The sequence below is a fragment of the Rattus norvegicus genome, chromosome 17 (genome assembly GCF_021556685.1).
Source record: "Rattus norvegicus strain SHRSP/BbbUtx chromosome 17, alternate assembly SHRSP_T2T, whole genome shotgun sequence".
NCBI classification, from domain to species: domain Eukaryota; kingdom Metazoa; phylum Chordata; class Mammalia; order Rodentia; family Muridae; genus Rattus; species Rattus norvegicus.
Window position 1 is genome coordinate 64385955 of NC_141550.1, and position 22046 is coordinate 64408000.

Below are 22046 nucleotides of genomic sequence, written 5' to 3' on the forward strand. Positions count from 1 at the left end.
CAATTAGGAGTGTTCCTGTTTAAACCGGCCCCACCTGCCACTCAGCGCTATTATTAAAGTCTTCAAACTTTCCAAGCCTCTCGTTCCTTAGGTTCTTTTAAACAGGCATGTGAAGCCACTGAGTACTGAGGAAGAGAATGTCAGCACCTAACACTGAGCATCAACAAGTACACCCATCATCCCCGTGGACAGCTGATGAGCCCTTAATGGCACACACAATGAGTTACTTCATAAACAGTACTGTGGCCTATAATGAGCAGTACAACCTCAGGGGGAGACACCAGAAAGACGCTGTAGGCTGCTCTCGGGGGCTGTGAGGTGACAGCCTCCTGATTTGTGCCGGAGGACCTGTGTCACTGTGTCAGATAGACAACCTGTGGCCACAGTATTTGTATCACTGTTGGCTCCAGACTTACCTTCCATCAATTCTGCTAGGAAAGGAATGGACTCTGGGAGCAGAACAATGTAATTCTCTCTCAGCTTTTCAGCCAGTGCTAAGACAGTAATCAAGGCTGCAAACCGCACCTGCAAGGAATAATCATCAAGAATGAGACCCTGTAGTCTGTCCTTCACTGCTGTTCACTGCTGTTCACTGCTGTTCGCGCTGTGAGGCCTTACCTGAATGAGGATGGCTCCTTTTCACACAGTGCTTTTACACCCTCACCGTAATCACTCACTGTCCACGATAGAATAACTACTATGGAGCCAGTAAGAGCTATCTAGACTAAGTGTAGCCTACGTAACCTTTTCAAACTGTGTTCTAGCATTGCAGCTGTTTAAAATGTGGGGAAACAATACGGTATTTTCCTTTACAGAGAAAAAGAAAAGCCAGTGGGTAAAGGTGCTGCCACCAAGCCTGGTGGTGAGTTCTCTCCTCAGGAGCCACTTAGTGGGGGGAGAGGAGAACTGACTTTGCAAGTTGTCCTCTGACCCACACATACACCACAGCACGTTTATGCCCCCACCCTAATATATAAATGTAAAACAAAACAATGCCACATGCGAGCTTAAGGGAGGCACACCATGGACCTAGAGGGAGATGGTTTGTTGGGTTGCCTAGCCTGTGCCAACCTGGTGATGTAGCACCTCTGGCAGTCCATGCACGACCAAGACTCCCACTAGGCCAGTCTCAATTCAGCACTGAATAAAAGCTGAGGGGTTTCTCTCCACATACCTTACCTATCGTAAACAATGCAAGGAGCTAGGAGGTGTCAATAGGAGTCCGCTGAATCAAAACATTTTGAACCCTTTCTAATTTGGAATAATTTTCATAATTCTATCTAATCAAGATTTTCTAAATAGTAATCAGAATAAAATATTAAAATAAATTTGTTTCTGCAACTATATGATAGATAGCTTTACAGTTTTTTAACTCCTAGAAATGAAATCAATTGAATGAATCCCACTCAAAGTCTGCTTTGGGCTGTTTACGCAGTGAGGCTCTTATTTGATAGTTTGATAGTGGTGGTCTATTAATAAAACTGCTGGAAAATTCCAGGTAAGGAATGCTAACTTCACTCAAGGCACCAGGGCACTCATTTCTAACCGTGACTCCAAATAAAGAAGGCTTCTGTGCATACACCGTATCCCTTATGTTGGCGCAGTGACATAAAAACAATGACCTGGAGTTTTTACTGCTTGAGTCTTAGAGGTATTTAGAAAGCATTTTAATGCTTATGCCCACTATACCTAGGGCACTGTGAAATATAGCTATTTATGAGAACCTACAGATTCTGTGTCGTGTGTGTGTGTGTGTGTGTGTGTGTGTGTGTGTGTGTGTGTGTGGTGGCTGTGTGTGTGGTGGCTGTGTGTGCACTCGTGTGCACATGCATCTGAAGGTCAGAGGCCAATTTCAAGTGTTGTTGTTCAGGTGTCACCATCTTAATTGTTTTCAGCCTGTGTCTCATCTCTGCATGTCACTCGCAGATGCATGCCAGCATGCTGGCTTTATTTTAACACTTAAATGATTTATTTTTTATTTTATGTGCATTGGTATCTTGCCTGAGTGTATCTGAGTAAGGTGGTCTGATCCACTGCAACTGGAGCCATAAAGAGTTGTGAGCCACCATGTGGGTACTGGTTATCCTCTAGAAGAACAGCCAATTCCCAACTGTCCCCAGAATGTGGCTTTGTACGTGAGTTCTGGAGATCAAACTTTATTTATATGCTTGCACAACAAGCACTTCATCAACTGAGCCATCTTCCCAGCCCAAGAATTCTTCATAAAAGCTGTAATTGTATATTATACAGTATGTTAGGCCTCACTCCCTCACAGTCCTCACCTTAGGGGAAGAGTCTCTTGTCTTCAGCAGAATCTGGTAGTTCAGGGGTTTCCACATGGAGTCGTCTGCCATGGCCACCGAGAACTGTGCGATGCAGGGCACCAGGTGCTTTGTTACGCGTTCCTGAAACCTGTCTTCTCCTCCTAGCCTGTTTTCCAGCTAGGAAGAAAGACACATGGGCTGTCAGCCATAGGCCACATTTCCTCTGTGCCTGAAAACATCCCTAGTGTGTGTTTCATAGCATTAACAGGCTCACAAAGTAAGCCTCACTAACCCTGTCTAGGGCCAACTTCTCTCTGGAGCTCAAATAGCTGTAAAAGCCCTTAGCACCAGCCTCTCCCTCTGGAAGACTGGGGTGGTGGCACTTTCCCGTGGGAGTAGCCATGCTCAGTGAAGCGCCTTTGACAATAGGTAACATACCTTTCCACTGCCAGTGAGACCTTATTCTTTCCTTTAGAGAAAATCCCAAGTAAAACTCAATGAGCTCCACAATAAAGACAAGTCAAACCATGGAAATCCATTTTTGAGTAACATTTCCTTAAAGGATCCCTCTCCTTAAAAACACCTCATGACAAAGCCTTGCAAGCTACCATGCAGCACACAGAAAACATGCAGAGACCAATCCAGGAGGCCTCAGTGACAGGCCGTCCAGTGGGTTACCTGATCCACCAGAGGCATCATCAAGGCTTCCGCTCTCTCTTTACTCATGAAATTCTGGGTGTCAAACAGGAAGATCTTATACAAGCAGTTCAAGATAAACTGCAGCAACAAGCAGCACTTCTCGGGGTCATGCTCCGAGTCAAAAAAGGCTTCATCTGTACGCAGGGAAAGAGTACAAGTACGGAACACTAAGTCCTGGTGCTTACAGACACTGTCACAATTATAACAGGGAGACTGGGAATGACCTAGAAGCTATAAAAGGCAGAACACAGAACAATGGCCTCCAGAGACGGGGCTCTCCTTCAGAGCTAAGACTCTGATGCTTAAGTTGGGCAAGGTCAGTCACTTCAGCTAACCTGGGGACAGAACCCACGACCTTACTTAGTCAAAGGAGCACTCTGACAGTGGGCTGTCTCCAGCCCCAAATTTACTCTTACACAGTTACTACCAATAGTGAGTAATAATGCCCATTTTACCCTTCTCCTTTGTCAATTGATTATTTGTTCTAACATAACAGAAAATATTAAAAATTCACCATCCTTAGACCAAGGACCATAAAGTCTTTTCTAGGTCTTGTGCTAACTGTCTGTCAGACACACGGACAAGGGTGCCTCGGCCCAAAAGAGCTACTAACCTGTTTTGGAGATGTTTACTTGGTTCAAGGTATCTGCAAAAGGTTTCACCAAGTGGCCAGCAAACAGAGTGAAAAGGCCTTTTAACTTCTCAGCAATGCAGTCGGCCAGATTGTAAAATGTCAGCAGCCTGTCCTTCGGGGCATCTTCTGTCTTGGCCCAATCAAACAGCTACAACCATGAGAGAACAGTGACATCATCTACTCATCCTGCTACTGACAGTGAGCAAAACATGCAGGCAAAAAGGCTCACCTTGAAGAAGAGAGGCCTGAATGTGACCTCTGAAAGCTTCACCACCATGGCTACTAGACAGTCAATGATCCAACTTTCTGTTTTCCCAACTTCCTCTAGATCATCCTGAAAACAAAGGAACTACTTAGCACAGACTAAATGCTTTGGCAAGGACAAATGCTACACTGTTAATTTTTATCTGGCTCTTGCACAGATAGGGAATGGCAGTTCCAGGGCATGGGGAGTGGGAACCAGCTCACCTCTGAGTGCTGTGCCCGGAAGTCCAGGGCTTCCAGGAAAAAGGTGGTCAGCTGAGACTGGTGAGATAAGAGCTCTTCCTTCTTCATCACCCCAATGTGCTCTTGCAAGATGCTCATAAATGGGCCCATGAGGTTCTAGCAAGAATACAGCAGAGAATATGTTTGCCTTGTCTTAGAGCTCAGTGCATCCTCACAGAAGTGAACGATGTTATGCTCCCAGAAGTGGACATTGAACATTTCAGTACCACCTTCCCTCTCCAAAGTTCAACAGTTAACACCCACCTTCCAGTTCTTCTGGATCTGCTTGAAAGTTTTGCTAATGGCTGGCAGGAGGACTCGAGGCGAGAGTCCAGTAGCCAGGGTCTTTTTAAGAGAAGTCAGGCGGATGTTAGCCTGTGAGGCAGAACCCATTTCACTAGTGATTTTCTCTAGGTGAATCACCTGCAGGACATGAAAAACAGTGACTGAGGGCACTGGACTGTGCTGGCAACCACACTCACAGAAAGGCTTGGAGATGGCACGCAGCCAGCTCAAATGCCAGAGCAAATAAGTCCTTTAAAGCACACTATCTGCAGATGAACCTGAGTAGATGACTCTCCTAGGTATGGGAGCTGATGAAGGTGGTGAATGGCAAGCAAGCGCAGAAGCACAAAGGACTCTCAGCCTGACCGTTTTCCTACAACCCATGTTTTTGTTCACTAAGAGCCGTTGAGGAAGACTCCATCAGCCTAACCCCCTTCCATTAGACAGCAACTTTGAGCCCTTGCTGTAGACAGTGAATGTCAGTCACTAGCACCACGGCAGTCAAATGCAGCTTCACACGGCAGTAATCACAAACCAGAGCACTAGTAACCAGTCAAGGAGGACTGACTTTCATGGGTAGTGTGCTGACAGGCAACTGCTCACGTAAATGAAGGCCACAAAATACCTTACAGTTAAAGAAACTTTCCCATCAAAACCACAGCCATGCTAGTTTCCAAAACTACAGTGGGCAACTCTTCCCGCCCTTCCTCAAAGATCTAAGGTAAATGATCTGTGGTACATTACACACAGCTAAAAGACCCTATTTTGCCTGTTGGTTCCACGATGAAGCAAAAATGACAATGGAAGAAAAAGAGATATGTTCAACAAACCATGATTTTTGTTTCTGAACAGAGGTGTTTCTATTTGTTGAGCCTATGTTGGGAAACAAAAATCACGTAATGAATCACAGAAAGAAGCAAGTAAGGAGTAAACAGCAAGCCAGTAAGCTGAATGGGTAAAACTGTTTCCCTTGCCCACCCTGGGTAGCAAGTCATAGTCGACCAAATCCCACCTGGGTCAGAAGACCTTCCAGGTAGGGGCTGATGAAGTGCGGCAGAGTCTCAACGACTTTGTGCAGGGCAGTCAGGGCACTGAGCAGGCAGACCTCACTGCGGACCAACTCACTGGTGCTCTTTATGGCTGTCAGCAGCGAAGGCATCAGGCTGGCAAAAAGGAACAAGTGCATTAGAGCGGCTTCAAGCCACAAACACACACTATGGAAGGGAGCTGGGGCATAAAGAAAACAGCAGCCAGCTGTGTTTGCTACAACACTGTAACCCCCAGTGTGCAGAACACTGCCTGTACACTTTCTACCACTCCACCCAAGAAATCCTTGGTGCCAACAGGGCTGCCACATGGTGACTGAAAAAGAATGTTCTTCAATGGCTGAACATGTGCTAGATGTCAGGGTTGTGTACAAAGCTCAACAAGACCTATAAAGAGAAACATGGGGATGGGTAGGATATGTCCCTGCATTATAGATGACGGAGCTTTAGGATAAGTAACTGGCCACAGCTGCATGGCAGGCTATGGTCAGAGTCAACAGCAGAATTAGGAGCATCTAGCTTCCCTCTGCACAGCAAATGCTGCTCTGGACATGATTCTTAATAGGGAATTACATCACTGCTTCCTAAGCACAGTGACTCCGAACATCAGCAAACAACGTCTGAAGGTCACAGGAATGGTGCATTTTCCAGAGCAAAGAAAAGATTGATTCTTTCCCGTCTATTTTCATTTACTTTCTAGTTAAGAAGCCACAAGTCCGGAAGGTGCTCCCCCTTCCTCTGTTGCACGGCTCCTGTCCCAGGTACCTGGGTAGCTGGGGAATGGCCAGCGCTTCCAGAGTGGAGGTCACCTCTGCTATGCAGAGCAGGGCGCTTCCCAGGACATTTTTCTCCTCCTTCTTCTCGGGTGCTATCAGCTTTACTGCAGTGCTCAGAACTGGTATGAAAGGCTCTCGGTTCTGTGCCCCAAAGTTCTTGCAAAGGAGTTTCAGGGTGTACAGCGCTGTCTGTCTGTTAATTGCTTGTTCATCTTCTGCCTCCTTTTTCTTATGTTGCACAATGGCCAGAAGGACTGGAACCAGTTTGAGAAAGCGGTGAACCTGAAGAAAAGGTAGCCAAAAAAAAAACAGTAATCAGAGCTACAAGAAGGGCCGATCTCCTTTCCCATCTCCCCTGCTTGGGTCTGAGTCCCAAACCACACGACCACACTCTAGCGACTGTTCCCCCCAGTCCCCAGTGCAGAGAAGCTGGCTAGGGCCTTGGTCTACCAAGGAGCTCCAGCTCCAGACTTCTTTTCACTGTTGACTTTTGAGATAGGGCCTCACTCAGCCGTCCAGATTAACCCTGAACTCGCTATACAGCCTAGACAGGCCATGAACTTGACATCCTCTTGCTTGGTCTCCTAGTCTATCTGCCTTTCTTACTGCTAAGCCTAAGTTGTATGACCGACCTCTGATCTAAACACAGCATCCAGTGAGAAAAGAGCAAAACCTGTTTCAGCTAAGGGCTGCATGGGTCACAGCAAGCACAGGTGCCTTAGGAATTCCATCCTCAGATCTTAACACAGCTGTAGCACGAGAGTCAACAGCATGTGTCTGTGTCTGTCTGTATGTGTGTGTGTGTGTGTGTGTGTCTGTGTCTGTCTGTCTCTCTCTCTCTCTCTCTCTCTCTCTCTCTCTCTCTCTCTCTCTCTCTCTCTCTCATCACACACAGTATGCCAGCCCAGACAGTAAGAGCCTTCCATTTAGGTGGTGTGGCAGAGAACTGTAGGAGAGCTAAACGAGCAGAAGAGGTCACGCAGGTTTTAGGAGGGTCCTCACCATTTTCTTCTTCCAGAATGTGCTGTGCTGGAGCTTATTATTCAGAAGATCCAGAGCTTTCCTCCGCACAGATGGCAGGGGGTTACCCACCAGCCCTTTAATCACAGAGATGAATGTTTCTGTGGGCAGCAAGGCATTGACCTACAGAGAAGGGAACACAAAAGGAAAAGGAGAAGCTCAACCTGTTAAGATAGACTTTATGATTCTAACAGAAAGCGTATCTATGTAGCCCAGACTAGCCTTGAGTTCAGATTTGAGTGCTGGGTTACAGGCATGTTTCACAAGTCACCATGGCCAGCTCGGACTCTTACTTATTATAAACCCTGAGGTGCTGGACATTTTCATACATGCTCTCTCAACATAGTTCTACAATAGCTCTTGGACAGTTATTACTAATCACAAATAAAACCAAAACAGGGCTGGAGAGATGGCTCAGCTCTGAGTTCAATTCCCAGCAACCACATGGTGGCTCACAACCATCTGTAAGGGAATCTGATGCCCTCTACTGGTGTATCTGAAGACAGCTACAGTGTATTCAAATACATAAAATAAATAAATTTTTAAAAAATTAAAAAAAACACTAAAAGGAAGTAAACTACTCTAGGCCATGTCCTAATTTCAAGGCCAATCATGTATCGATTACATCTAATTGGCCTTTTTATATTATCCCACTTCAATAACAAAGAACATTACATATACATGATCAACCATTAAATTCATCACATTTATTGAGGCACATGGTCTCATCATTGGTAGGGAAATACTTGCTTTCCAGACAAGTTTGTTTTTAGACATTAAGAGACTTGAATAAGAAAAACATGAGTGTTCTTATATCAAGAAAAGTTATTACTAAGTGTATTATTAATGTGGAAGTTTGAGTTAAATAATTTTACAATGGCATAAAAAGTAGTAACAAACATGGTAATTAAGGAGAGAAACGAAAGCCTACCTTATCCAGCATGTCGTAAGCTTTGCTGAGCAGTGCTCGCCAAAACTTCCCAGTCAGTTTGTCTGCGTTCTTTTCCATGGACTGTGCTACTGTGTTAATATAGCCCAGAACTGTTTCTAGCAAACTGAAAGAGACACATTCAGAAAAGGCAATTTAGTAAATTATTACAGACTTACTTCAGAAGTTCCAGGAGGAAAAGGAGAAGAGGGACCAGCACTGGTTATCCTCTGCTTGGAAAACCAGTCCACAGTCTTCACTCTGCCTTGGAGCAAGGTATCAGCAAAGAAACAAAGTTAACAGATTTGCTTTCAGAGACAAAATGTCTGCAGCAAGAATAAGGAAGCCGGGTGCAAAGCGGCAGTGAATGTGGCCAGACTGTGTGCATCTGTCATGTTCATTCTTCCGATTCCTTTGCAAGTTGGATTATTCCCACAATATTAAAAAATAAATAAATAAGCAAGCATACCTCTGTTCAAGTCCGTGTAGGCTCTTAGGACCACCACTCTCAACAACCTAAGAATTAAAGAAGCTCCATGAGCACAGTGTGGAGAAACCTAGCGTTCTAGTTGTCTCGGTCCAGTGATATATACTGTTCCTCGGTAGAAACACTCAATCACTTTCCTTTATTGCTACATAATTATGCCCATTGTTTCTTCACATAGATTGAATACTACCCCTTACCTAAAAAGCTTGAGATGAGACCTATTCTAATTCTGAATCTTTTATTTTGGAAAGTTTGCAAATAATGATAGTGAGGATCGGACATGTGTATAAACATGACATGACCTTATAGCCTAAAGGTTTTCACGCCATGTTTCATGTGCTTCTGTTTTGACCGTGACCTGACTGACACATGAGGTCGGGTGTGTGGTTTTCCGCCTATGCTGTCAAGTGAGGGGTTTGAAATGGTTTTAAAGTCTGGTATTTTGAAGCATTCCTGCCAGGTTAGTCAGGGATGCTCTCCTGCACTAATACGGCTTGAGAGCATCTTTATAAGTCTCTTAGGCATCTGGGCAAGCTTGTCTAGCTTACTCGCCTCTCTGACGCTTTCTGAAGTGGCTGCCTGTGCACACACACACTACCGCCACTTGCACGGCCGGGCCCTTGCCTGTCTTGGCAGCAACAGTTGTGCCATTTCTGCCACTTGGAGGAACAGCAAAGCAGCTTCCCATTTAGCGCACACTTCTTGCTTTGCTCACCAGGGCATTTGAGTCCTATCGAGTATTAACTAGCCGTTTGTGGTTGCTCTTCATCACGATGCTATTCTTTGCCAGTGCTGGAATGGACCCCCATGAGCTCACTTGTGAGATGCAGTGGTCTGTGTCTGCAGCTTTCCTTCTGCTTGCTTATGGCGGCCTTTTGTTGACCCACAATTTGAAAAATTATTTCTTCTTTGCTCACAACACTGTTCTCCTAGATTTTCTTTGAAAAAAGCTCTAGGTGTTGCTTTTCACATCAAAGTTTTTATTCTACCTAAAATTGATGTACATGGTGTGAAAGCAGATTCACTTTTCCCCATAAATAGAAACACACCATGCCAGCATTAGTCCTTAAGTGTACTTTCTTTGTGCCTTAGTAAACCATCTGCCACTCTCCCTCCCTCCACCTAGGTGTGTTCTCAGCCTGGTGGTCAGTCACAATGACCTGTCTGATCACTCTTCCTCTACCACTTGGCTTAACCCTCAGCACAGCAACATCATTTTAAAAGACATTAACTGGGGAAGTGTACTGCACATCTATGTTAATCTAGAATCTTTGAACAGTTGAGTTTTAAAAAAAACAAAAAAACAATTTACTTGGCGTGTGTGTGTGTGTGTGTGTGTGTGTGTGTGTGTGTGTGTATGTGTGCATGTATGGAGGTCAGAGGACAGCTTGCAGGAATGGGTTCTCTACTTCCAACATGCAGATCCCCAGGAACAAACTCAGGTCATCAGGCTTGACAGGAAGGGTATAACTCACAGCCCAACAGTGTATCTTTGTATACATGAACACTGTCTCTGTTTCATAATATTCTTGCCAACGCTTCATTAGGCTGAATTTTCTTTTTTTTTTCTTTCTTTCTTTCTTTTTTTTTTCGGAGCTGGGGACCGAACCCAGGGCCTTGCGCTTGCTAGGCAAGCGCTCTTCTACCACTTAGCTAAATCCCCAACCCCTAGGCTGAATTTTCAATACCTCACTTATGTTGTATTGCTTATGAAGATTTTTCCCTATAATTTAAAATTAGTGACATTTTATAATGTGAAGGTGGCTGGCACACTGAGATAAGCCTACCACACCATCTCTATGAGGAAGCTGCAGAGCTAATGGCTAGGTCTAATAGACTGCTGACTTTCTTTTTCCCTGATTCTCACTCTATTTCTTAGCTTGCACAGAAGTGATGACTGAAGGCGCCTGTGTTCCTGACTTCTGGAGAGGTGCCGACACTTCATCCTTGATATAAACCATAGTTTCCTAAAAGAGCTTCCTCAGGTGGCTGTGTTGTTCACAGTCTTCCCCCAGAACCAGGTGATTTATCCACTCCACTGGCCGACACTGGACTGCTAGCAGTTTGGGGCTGGCATGAACAATGCAATCCTCTATTTGCCTTGAAATGACTGGTGATGTGCATGCTCCCGTGCTTCCACTGGGTCTATACTGCCTGAGAACGAAATTACTGGGTTTCAGCTCTGGCAGACAGTGTCCAGAAGTCTGCACGGTGAAGTGCACTGTTTTGTCACTCTCTTTCAAGGCACACCTCACATTTTCACAAGACATTTGGTGACCTATTTTTTTGTGAGTCTAAGACACTGTTCTTTAGCAAAAACAAGATCAGTTTTTATCATAAACAAGCTTAAAGAACATATTACCTTTTTGAGGAAATGATTGGAAGCCAGGAGTTGGGCCATGAAGGACACTGACAAATATTTAAAATGCCGAAGCTGCTTGCTTGTGTGAGTGTCCACCTTAAAAACTGGTAACATTTCATCCTGCACTTCAATCTTAGCAGATACTGCCTTAGAGGTGGCTTCTGAAAAACAGCAACAGAACAGGTAATTTTATCCATCTCCAATCTCCAACGACTAATCTGTACAGTGTACAAGGGGAGCATGGTGAGCAGGATGCCATCTCAGAGAGAACTGTGCTGGGCTAGGACACCAGACTTTTCCTTAGCCAAAGCAGTGAGTGACGGTACAGTGTTTACCAAGGAAGCACCCACCCCACAGGTCTGAAAAGAGCCAATCAATCAAAGTAGAAAATATAACAACACGGGAAAGTGTAGACGATCAGACATTCAGGATCTGGACTGAGATCCTGAGGGCTGGAGTCCAGAGGCTAAAGGAGGGCATCTCCACTTAAAACACTCGTCTAAAAGCTGGAGATAATGTATCTCAGAACTTTAAACTTCTCTGATGAACTTAACATCCACAGTTCATCTACGGATGTATAGGTTCCAAGGACATCCTCAATCCTGTCTGCTCTGCGGCAGCTCTCAGTTTAATGGTAGCCCACACCTGACCAGGGCTTACCTTCCTTTTCCTCTGGCAGTTTTTCTAGGTACTGGAGGATATGCATCAAGCTCTGGACCTGATGCTGGACACTGAATTCACAGCAGACTGAAATCCAGAACTCGGTATCTGCCTCTAAAATAGCATCCTGTTTGGAAAGAAGGAGAAAGGTGACAACACTGCCTAACAAGTCCATCAGTGAGCACAAATTAAGGACACACCCAGAACACATCCTGCAGCACCACGTGCCTTGCCCTGGAGCTGTCAGCAGATGAGGAAGCTATGAATCCCTTCAGTAATTCAAAACCCTACAGTGATTCAAATAACCGCGCACAGGAGCTCTGGCCAACCCTCCCCTCACACAGTGCCTCCACAGGCAGACTGCAGAGACCCTGTTTCAATGCCCCTCTCTGCTGGCCTTAAAACAGAATCACTGGAGGGCTCCAGACCCATGTCTTAGAAAAAGCCAAGGGCCCTTAGAAAATGTTTTGTTGCTATTTAAAGATGTTCTGGGTTGCTGGGCAGGGGTTGCACACACTTTTAATCTCAGAAATCAAGAGGCAGTGGCAAGTGGATCTCTGTGGAGGCAGCCAAGGCTACAGAGTGAGTTTCAGGTAGGTCAAGGATACACAGAGAAATCCTGTCTTAAAAAACAAAAGACAAAAGGTGTTCTGGGTCTACACACTCTGAAAGCTTTAAAAGTCAAACAATAAAACAAAACAAAACAAAACAAAACAAAAAAGAAACAAGAAACAATCTTGAAAAAGCTTGTGAGCGAGCACTGTCAAATTGCACACTAAGCAGTGCTAGCCCTATACGTAAGCTGACCAGCACCACAAAACCCATGTGACCCCACCCCATTCCCTAACACCCCACCTGATCCATATTCTGACCTTTTCTCCATAAGCAGCCACCAGCACTGTTTTAGTGACGTACTGTTCAAAAAGCAAGGCGAGGAGAATCCACAGGAATTTTTCTGCACCCAGTGTGTTGATAAGCTGAACGAGGATGGGCAGGCGCCGGTGCTCTGGCACATGTGGCAGTGCATCCACAAACACGCCGATGATTTTCACCACAATCTCCTCAACATTTCTAGTGACTTCTATAGAGTCTCCATTATCAGACTGCAAGAGAAAAGACAGGGATTGGAGGAGGCACAAATAACCTTCAAAACCAGCTTTCAGAGGGATTAGGTCTCAGTGAAAACTCAGGGAGTGTCTATCTTGGCTCTGCTGTACTTCTGTATAAATCGTGCCCTCCCTTTCGTTGGTTCAAATCCTGTTTCTTATCAATTTTTCTGGTTGTTCTAGACCACGTAGATGTTTCCTTACTCTAGACTCTTAAGCATTTACTTCTTCATTTGGCACATAATGTATGTATGTATATACACACAGAAACATACATTAGGCATTCGCCCTATAGCTGCCAATGTATTGAACACAGCACCAATCTAAAACCAAGAATTAAAAGGAGACAGCGTGAATCTATTTTATCCCCAGAACAGTTAAAAATATGGCAAATGATATTCTCAAGTGTGCGTGTGGGGTAACAGAGGCTAGAAGTTACTTTTCACATCGTGTGCTTGTCTCCACCTGATAAAGACAAGTCCTGGCTCTCAGACCATGCTTAGAAAACTTCTGTCAATTTGCATGCTAATGGATTTGACCCTGTAGTTATAAAAGTTCCTATCTCATTTTTTCTTTATTGTACTCTCAATCTAAAAGCTTCAATATCAAATTGTAGAACAGTCACTTTACTCACTGGAAGGTCAAACGCTCCCACAGCACATTACTGTAGTTCAGTGAAACCAGACTTACGTATCTGACGGTATAACAGAATACGTGCTTAACTTGTGAGCCCATTTGCTGACCTCAGCACTGTGAAGCTCTGGACAAAGAAGAACCTAAGTCTTCCAAACTGGGATTTACATGAAAATGTACAAACTAAAAATAGTAACAACAATGGCGGCATGCAGCAGCTTACCTGAATAAGTGCTGGGATGACCATTTTCACAGTCTTGCTAATAACTTGAAAGCTATAAGCATCATCTAGGCGCATGACATTGGCTCCCATGAATGTAAAAATAGACATAATGTTGTGAAGAACTTTATCCTGAAATAAAGTACAATTATCACCATTTTTCCCTTTCAAATACCAAAGAGTTATTTTTAAAAATCAATAAAAAATAGAACTATCCTTCCTCAAGAACAGACAAGGGGGGGTTGGGGATTTAGCTCAGTGGTAGAGCGCTTGCCTAGGAAGCTCAAGGCCCTGGGTTTGGTCCCCAGCTCCGAAAAAAAGAACCAAAAAAAAAAAAAAAAAAAAAAAAAGAACAGACAAGGGGATAGGGCTAGGGCTATAGTTCAACAGCGGAGCACCTGCTCAGCATGCACAGGGACTTAAGGGTAATGCCCTACCCCACTGGAAATAAAAACAAGCAAAAAGAATGTAAAATAAAAGTGGGCAGACTCCCCCTTGCTGGGTGCAGCACTGGATGGGCCAGTCGGGGCAGGGCAGGAGAGCTCTCCCTGATGGTGTGCAAGTGAGAGAGCTGGTGGGCCGACCAGCTCAGATACCTCTGAGGCCCAGATCCAGGTCTTTGAATTGGTTCACCCAACATCTACCCCATCAATAAACTATCAGTGTGTGTGAAGGGGCCAGTCCTGCAATTACAAAAGTACAGGGTCTCTGTGACACAGGCCAACAATAGAAGATATTCCAGTGAGGAGTCCCAGTGAGGATCCACTATTGACAGTGTAGCAAAAACTATAGGCCTCAACCAGACCAATGAGTCATTGCAATGAACTTTTGTAAGCAAAGAAGTGTGGACAGAAGAGACACACTATAGCCTTGCGAGTCTTTCTTTCTTTTCTTTCTTTCTTTCTTTCTTTCTTTCTTTCTTTCTTTCTCTCTCTCTCTCTCCTTCCTTCCTTCCTTCCTTCCTTCCTTCCTTCTTTTTTTCTTTCTTTCTTTGACTTACCGGAAATATGCCAGCAACAGTACCCAACAGCAGCAGGGCATGGTGGTGAGTCTGCGGCATCTCCGAGAGGCGGATGCACTGCACTATCAGCTCCACATTGAACTTCTCCTCATCCACAACATCTACAGTGGAGGAGGAGGAGGAAGTCTGAGTGGCTGACGCACTCATGTGCAAAGCAGGCGGTGCCTTCCTGTCCTCCTGTCCCCAAGCACATACCTTTAGGTATTTTGCCACCGTCCGGGGACAGTTTTTGGCAGATGTTGAGCAAACAACTCAGAATTAACTGCTTAGTGTACTCCATGTTCCCCTGCTCTGACGACAACGGCTCTAAACACCTTCAGGAACCCCAGAAAAGAAATGATTAGTAATTCAGAAGTTAATACAGTCACATTGTTCAGAAACTATTCAATAAGGAATAAAGAAAATACTATTATTAAACATAGTTTAATAGATTTCTAACTCTGGATTCCCACGCAGCCAAGTACACCTAATGATTTTTTTCCCCACAAATTATGCATTTCCTACTAACCTACTTGTAGTCTTCTAGCAATGTGGAGAATCACTGCACTTTTCTAATGACAACAGACTCCTCAGCGCAGTGGTAAACTCTAAAGTTAGGTTTTCTAATAATTTATAACTAAAATTTAGCAGGTGTCACACAGCATCCTTAAAATACAAGTGACAGTGGCTAAGATATGGCACTGTAAGTTAAGTAGGAAAGCAGGGAGAGCGATGAGGCCAGCTTCTGCACGACCCAGGAAGAAGTCAGCTTAGGAAATCCATAATGGGTTACTGAACCCAGTCTTCAGTATTTCAACTACAGTTCTTTAACTTGCTTTATTGGCTAGATGATCTGAACAAGACAAGTATCCCCAAAAGACAAGGATAAATCAACACGGGCAGATTTTTTACCACCTTATTGTCTCACTGACCAACTCCAAGTGCCATTACCTTGACAGCAAGTTAAAGAGAGTCGGAATCAGTATCTGAGGGCATTTGAGCTTCTTTTTGTGCTGCAACAGCTCCAGGATGAGGGTGACTCTTTGCCAGTAAGGGCCCTCCACTTCTTGGACAGCTTCTACATCTTGTGACTTTCTGGGAGACAGAGAAGACCAAGTTAACAATGTAAACACTATCACAGCTGTTTATGCAAAACTGGTGAGTAGAAACCACAACTACAGCCTGAGCCTGGGGAACAAGACCAGACCCCTTAGTGTGTTCAAAACACTTACTTTTGTTGCATTTTCTGCCTTCTCGTTTGCTGAATTGTGCCCAAAGATTTAGCTTTATCTCGTGGCTCCAGTTCTATTCTGATTTGTTCAGCATCGACAGAAATCTGAAATATTGAAATAATGGCAAGTAATGTAATTCACTGGAACAAGATTACAGCAATAGTTGCAACTCTAAACTATCAACTTTAAAGTAAAACAAGAGAGTTGGGTGGGAGTGGCATATACCTTTTATTCCAGCACTCAGGAGGCAGAGGCAGGTGGACCTCTGAGTTCAAGGCCAGCCAGAACTCCACAGTGGAAACCCTGTCTCAAAAATCCAATAGACAGACAAAACAGACAGACACTGCTGCAATAAACATAATTGCACAAGTCAATAAAAGCATTTCAGTCCACATTTATGTCATTATGCCACTTGAAGCCTGCCCAGTGCCCAAACACAAATGACTCCTTATGCATTATCTAGGATGTCCTCAAGTACTATGTTGAATAGATTCCTATGGTATTTACTTGCCATCACTAAGTTCAGACATATGTACAATATTAATCACACTGCCTAACAATCAAGGCCAAGCTCATCTTTAACTGATGTGGCATGTTTGAAAATATGTCTTCTTTGGTTTATCTGGTTTTGGATTTTTAGAGATAGAGCCTCAGTATGAAGCCCAGGCTGGCCTTGAATTTCTGATCCTACTGTCTCATCTTCCAAGTGGTGGAATTAAAGTGTGCATCAACCTATGGTTTGCAAATATTTCATGTGCACACTAGTTTACTATTTACTGAGATGGAAAGGGAATAATCTAGAATTACATGCTCCTTCTTACAACCTCTTAACTGTCTTATGAAATTATCATATGAAAGAATGTCATATGAAAGAAATGTCTCTTTTGGGCTGGATCTCAATTTAACAGAATTAAATTGCCATTGTATTTAAAGTCTGATAAAATATTATCTACTATGATTTTAGTTATCCCCATTTCTTTACAAATAAAAATAAAAGAAAGTTTGTCCCATAAAAAGGGACAAAAGGGGACAAACTCTTTAACTAAAGCTAGAAATGCCATCCTGGATCTGCGGCTGCAGGCCCTTTCCCTATATGATGTTGTTACTTTACAAAAAAAGCAGGAGGAAAAAGGGTTCCAACCAAAGCCAACACCACATTTGCCAACATGGATTTAGCTTGAAGGTTCCCTTTAACTGAGCCCTCTTGCTAGCACACACTGGCTTCTAGGGGATCCTGGGTCTGTGATAGGCCTCTCCTTCTGAGTACGGCGTGGTACCACTTCTCCAACACAGCATCTGACAGTTCCACATTCAGCCTTCAGTGTGGAAAACCTGGCTCCACCTGCCAAGGCAGACATCCTCACCAACTGGGAAAGGCTCACAGACTCACAGTCCCAGAGAGTCTTTAGATATGGGTAGAATCAAGGAATCTTTTTTCAAAAGTTTTGAAATTATAAGTAAATATTTGGATTCAATTCAAAGAAAATAACTATAAAATATATTCGTGAGACAGTCATTAAAATACAACTGTGGACTGAGTAGTAAATGGAATCAAGGGATTACGATCAATCTTTTCAGGTATGTTGTAGTTATGTTAGACAATGGTCATTTTTAAAAGGTGAAAAGGTAAGAAGTGCACAGGGATGGAAATTAAACATTCTAGACTTGCCGTAGAGTACTTCCTTCCGCAAAGAAAAAGTCATTCGAGATTGAGAGCTAAATCTGGACACTAGACCCTCACCATCATCAAGTTACATACTTTATGTGTATGGGTGTTTGCTGATGTACCTCTGTGTACCACCTACATGCCTGGTGTTGGCGCAAGAAGATGCGCTGGAACTAGAGTTGCGGATCCTGGGAGCAGCAACGTGCGTGCTGGGAATCAAAGCCAGGTCCCCTCCTGAAGAGCAACAAGTACTCTCAACCACTGCAGCCCTCTCTGCAGCTCAGACTTCCATTGTTCTTACTGTTACATACAGTGTCTGCTGTGTGTACACATGCGTGTGTGCGTGCGTGTGTGTGTGCGCGCGCGTGTGGAGATCCAACAAAGACAGAGAGTCTTCCCTGACTGCTCTTCACCGTAATTTTTGAGGCGAGGTCTCTTACCTGAACTCAGAGCCCAACTACACAGCTAGTCTAACTGGCAGCTTGCTCTAAAGATCCTGTTTTTGTCTTCTAAGCACTGGACTACAGGTGGGCTACTATCCACACCCACAATGTATGTGGGATACAAACTCCAGTGTTCACACTCGAAGGGCAATCACTTTATCCACCCCTCTACCATTCTCTAGTTTAGTCAATTCCAGAAATGGAATAACCCACTCCAATGATGGCTAGGTTTCAATGCACAAACATAAGAAGCAGAACTCCAACTCCGTCTTATACATCGCATATCTATTTAAGTGAAATAAGGCCATCTTGCTCAACAGCAAGCCCCTCACAATTCCCCATTCCTTTCATGAAACAGGCAGGTGCACCTAACATGAGTAAGATCCAAAATGAGACAGCCTATGTGTAACTCACTGAAAATATACATTTCATATAAAACAAATGTTCAGCCAGATGGGACATCTATAATGACCTGCTCCATACCAAACCAAGACCAGAGAACATTGTGGTAGAGTGCGCAGACATAATCAAAGACCAGAAAGTGGAGAAGAATGCTGGGGTTACATGTACAGTGTCATCTGTTAAAATCATTAGCACGAATGGGGGAGGGGCTCCTGAGGCTCCGCTCCTGGCTCTGGAGCTGTGGACAGCAAATGGCTTCTGAGTGAAGGATAGCACTGGCAGTTTGCCTATGCCCCGGTGTATGACCCCACAAGCATCCACACATGGGAAGCACTAGTTGAACTTAGTGGATTATTTCTTTTTAAAGAGAGGGCTTGAAGCCGGAAAGGAGGTATACTGGCAGGGGATAGAGGGAGAGGAAAGAGAAATATGTGGATACGATTAAGATGCATTGTATAATCTATGAAAAATTTAAAGAGTAAATTTAAAAAAAAAAAATGGTGAAGACGTAAGATTTGGGTTTTGAACCTCTCCAGTACATAATTTCCTATGAGTCTTGTTAATAATGAAATCTGACCCCAAAGAAAGGCTGTAAAACACAGGCTATATATTTGTCAACTGGAAAGACTAAGCATGTACAAATACAAAGTTTGCAACTTACCCCTTTAAAAACACTGCCAACTGTCTGAACACAATGTGAGTTTTTGCAGTTCACTAACAAGTCAAACAACACACACAGAAGCTTCTGCTGAACCTTTCCATCTGATACAGCTGCAAAAAACGGCTTTGTAATCTAGGAGCAGAAAAACCCAAGAGTCAGAAAACAAACTTCAACCTAACTTTCCCTTACTATAAAAAAAAAAATGGTGCTTCATTTTTCCATTTAAAATTCAATGCTTAAAAAATGGGGCGGGGTATCTCTTAGTATTGTGTGCCATGATGCACGCATATAGAACTTTTGGGAATCAGTGCTCACTGCGGGTTCTGGGGAATCACTCAAGTAGTCAGGTTTGCGTGACAATCACCTTTACCTGTGGCATCACCTCACCAGCTTTTAAATGCAATTCTTTCTAATGGCCTGCATGCAACTTTTGTTCAGTAGGTAAACATACCTGTGCCTCTATAAGTAAGTTCAACCTATTAATAACTTATAACTGTCTTCATGCTTGATCAAGCTTGAGTTTCTAAAGGGAGCCACTGACCTTTTCAAGAGCAGTAATCTGAACAGTTGGCATTCCTGGGTGAAGCTCCTTTGTTGTGTGCATAGCTTTTATGAACAGGTCTAGACTCTTCGAGTCTTTTTGTAAAAGCGAAGCTGAACACTCATTGTATTTTCCCAGAGTGAGATGCAAAACAATGGCCTCATCTTTCAGGACAGCTGTGGGCTCCTTCTCCACCTTCTCTAGGAGCTGTTCCACCATAGGCAGCAGCTGGGCAAGCACCACCTAAAGACATAGAAGGTTGTCAGACTCATGCTCTGCTCAGGAAAGCTCATCTGACAGTTCTCTAAAGGACGCTGTGATTGTGAGGACAGAAAATATGACCTAAAATATGAGTAGTCAACAGTTAAGCATTTGCCAAAGCACTGCATTTCCCTCAACCACCATTTCCTCTTTGACATGACTAATGTGAATTTAAATGAGGATGTCAAGGCTTCAATAATTAAATCATAGGTTAGCAAATCATGGCTGTCTAACAAATTCAGTGATGTCCTGCCTTTTTAAACTTTCATTGACAACAGCCATAATTATCTATTTCCATACCCTCTGTGGGTGCTTTCCCGAAAGTGGCAGATCTGAGCTGCAAAGAAAGATGGTTCACAGAGCCAAGAGCTGTTTCTCGATGTCTACAGAGTACTGCCTCTAACCCATTCCTTAAACAAAACCCTATATACTCAAGCTCCTCACAGAACATGGCATGGTGTGAGCATATAATCTAGCACAGCTTTCCGAAACTCAGTTCTAAGCTAATTACAGTAACAATGCTGTGCTTTTTAGGAAATAAGGACAGGGAAAAAAAACCCTGTTTACTATAAACAAAATTTTTCTCCCAAACATTTCCAAGTTGAGCCTGGTTGAACCAGAAAACAACCTCACAGACAGGAGTATGGACCATATTCACTCCTTTATACAAGAAGTTTCGTCAACTTGCAAATGTCCCTCCCCACTGACAACCCAGGGCTGATAACTGATACAACTGATTATAATATCAATTAATTTATATCCCCTTGTATCCACTTTATTTCTCTGAATATTTGTCAGTCAAGAGCAATGGGGCACCTGGGCAATCGAGGCAGGATAAGAAGGGACTTAAAACTCTGAACAGAGCAGACACTTCCTTCGCATCACAGGCTTCCTCGAGGACATAATGCAGCCTGTGCTTTTCCCTCCAGAAAAATACATGAAGCCATAAATTTTATAAGTAAGAAAAACCAGTTCCAATTCAGAGACTGCAAATATGTTTCTTTGTAGAGGAATTGTCCTTGAAAAATGGGCACAAATCAAAAGCTATCTGGAATAGATAGAAAGCTGATGTGAGACAATGCCCACAATTTTAAAGTGAATGGGCATTTGTGATGTGTGCTTTTGCATCCTGTATCCTTCTTTCCTCTGTAATTCTTCCTCCTAATCTGAAGAGCATTCTCCCCCTGGAGCACATGGTTGCTTCCTCATACATGACAGTTACTCCTCGGGTCAGGGACACATGTTCTACTGCATTCTGTGAAAACCTCCCTACCTCACTGTTCACATCCTGTAATACTTTCATCAAGTCTTTTGCAATGTAAGACGGACAGTCATACACACAGTGAAGAAGGCTTCTCAGGGTTTCAGACAACTTATGGTGTGATTTCTGTTTCTCTTCATTCTGTAGTTCACCAAATAGTGTAGCCAAATCCTAGGATACCAGAAAGAGAGAAAAATGCAGTAAGAAGGGAAAACGAACTTTAAGGACTAAATATTCTAATTCTGGAAATTCCAAATGGCATGACACTTCTTACACCTTTTTAATTTCTCTTAAATAAGGTTCCAACTAGAAAGAATATCAGTATCCAAAAGCTAGCTCACATGAAAGGTTCAACATTACTCTTTCATGCAAGGACAGCAAAATTGAAACACAGTTTATGACCTTTTAAAAAAAGGATCAAAAGTCTGTAGTTGCTGATGTGAATTTTAAATTACTGGATTAGTTTCCCACAGTCCCTGCAAGGCACAGGAAGAGAAGGCTGTTCCTGTTGCACAGGCCTCAGATCTCAACCTTCTTTGACAGTGGTCTACCTGAACCACATAGGTAGCATCTGAAGTGATCTCCTCTGCCTTAGGAACGAGGTGATCTATCACCAGTTGAAACTTCGAGGCTACTCCGCTGAGGGCCTGGAGACACTGAACAGCAGCTCTGCGGACTTCTTTGACAGGGCTTCCCAGATTGAGGAGTAGAGACATCACCACTAATACCAGAGGGGAAAGAATGTGTCAGTGGGCAAAACTTACATAGTGTCAAAGGTTCACAGTGATAGGCTTCCTTCTAGGGCTGGGAGCACGGCTGAGCTGCATAGCATTCATCGGCCTGGCTACAGTCTCTAGCACTATTCCCACCCTGGCGGTCATACACACAAAGGTTCTCTCTCAGACTCCCTCTTCTGAAGACTGTTCACCATCTAATTATTTCAGGAAAATGTGGGTCATGTTTCCCCAAAGTA

At 43.7% G+C, this 22046-nt stretch overlaps 1 protein-coding gene across 3 annotated transcripts in view; it reads right to left on the bottom strand.

Annotated features, from left to right (window-relative positions):
- Heatr1 (HEAT repeat containing 1) overlaps positions 1-22046 on the bottom strand; it is a 41764-nt gene that overhangs the window by 1697 nt on the left and 18021 nt on the right. For all 3 annotated transcript variants that reach the window (XM_087591139.1, XM_087591140.1, NM_001108418.2), the window contains 24 exon segments: positions 21625-21794; positions 21086-21244; positions 19552-19794; positions 19011-19142; positions 15839-15942; positions 15558-15701; positions 14823-14941; positions 14607-14728; positions 13610-13738; positions 12520-12750; positions 11648-11774; positions 10988-11148; positions 8608-8654; positions 8142-8265; positions 7193-7333; positions 6180-6472; positions 5381-5531; positions 4348-4506; positions 4066-4200; positions 3827-3931; positions 3577-3745; positions 2943-3097; positions 2283-2441; positions 417-525 (listed from right to left, as the gene is read on the bottom strand). In XM_087591139.1, the coding sequence (XP_087447265.1) occupies positions 417-525; positions 2283-2441; positions 2943-3097; positions 3577-3745; positions 3827-3931; positions 4066-4200; positions 4348-4506; positions 5381-5531; positions 6180-6472; positions 7193-7333; positions 8142-8265; positions 8608-8654; positions 10988-11148; positions 11648-11774; positions 12520-12750; positions 13610-13738; positions 14607-14728; positions 14823-14941; positions 15558-15701; positions 15839-15942; positions 19011-19142; positions 19552-19794; positions 21086-21244; positions 21625-21794 (3588 nt within the window).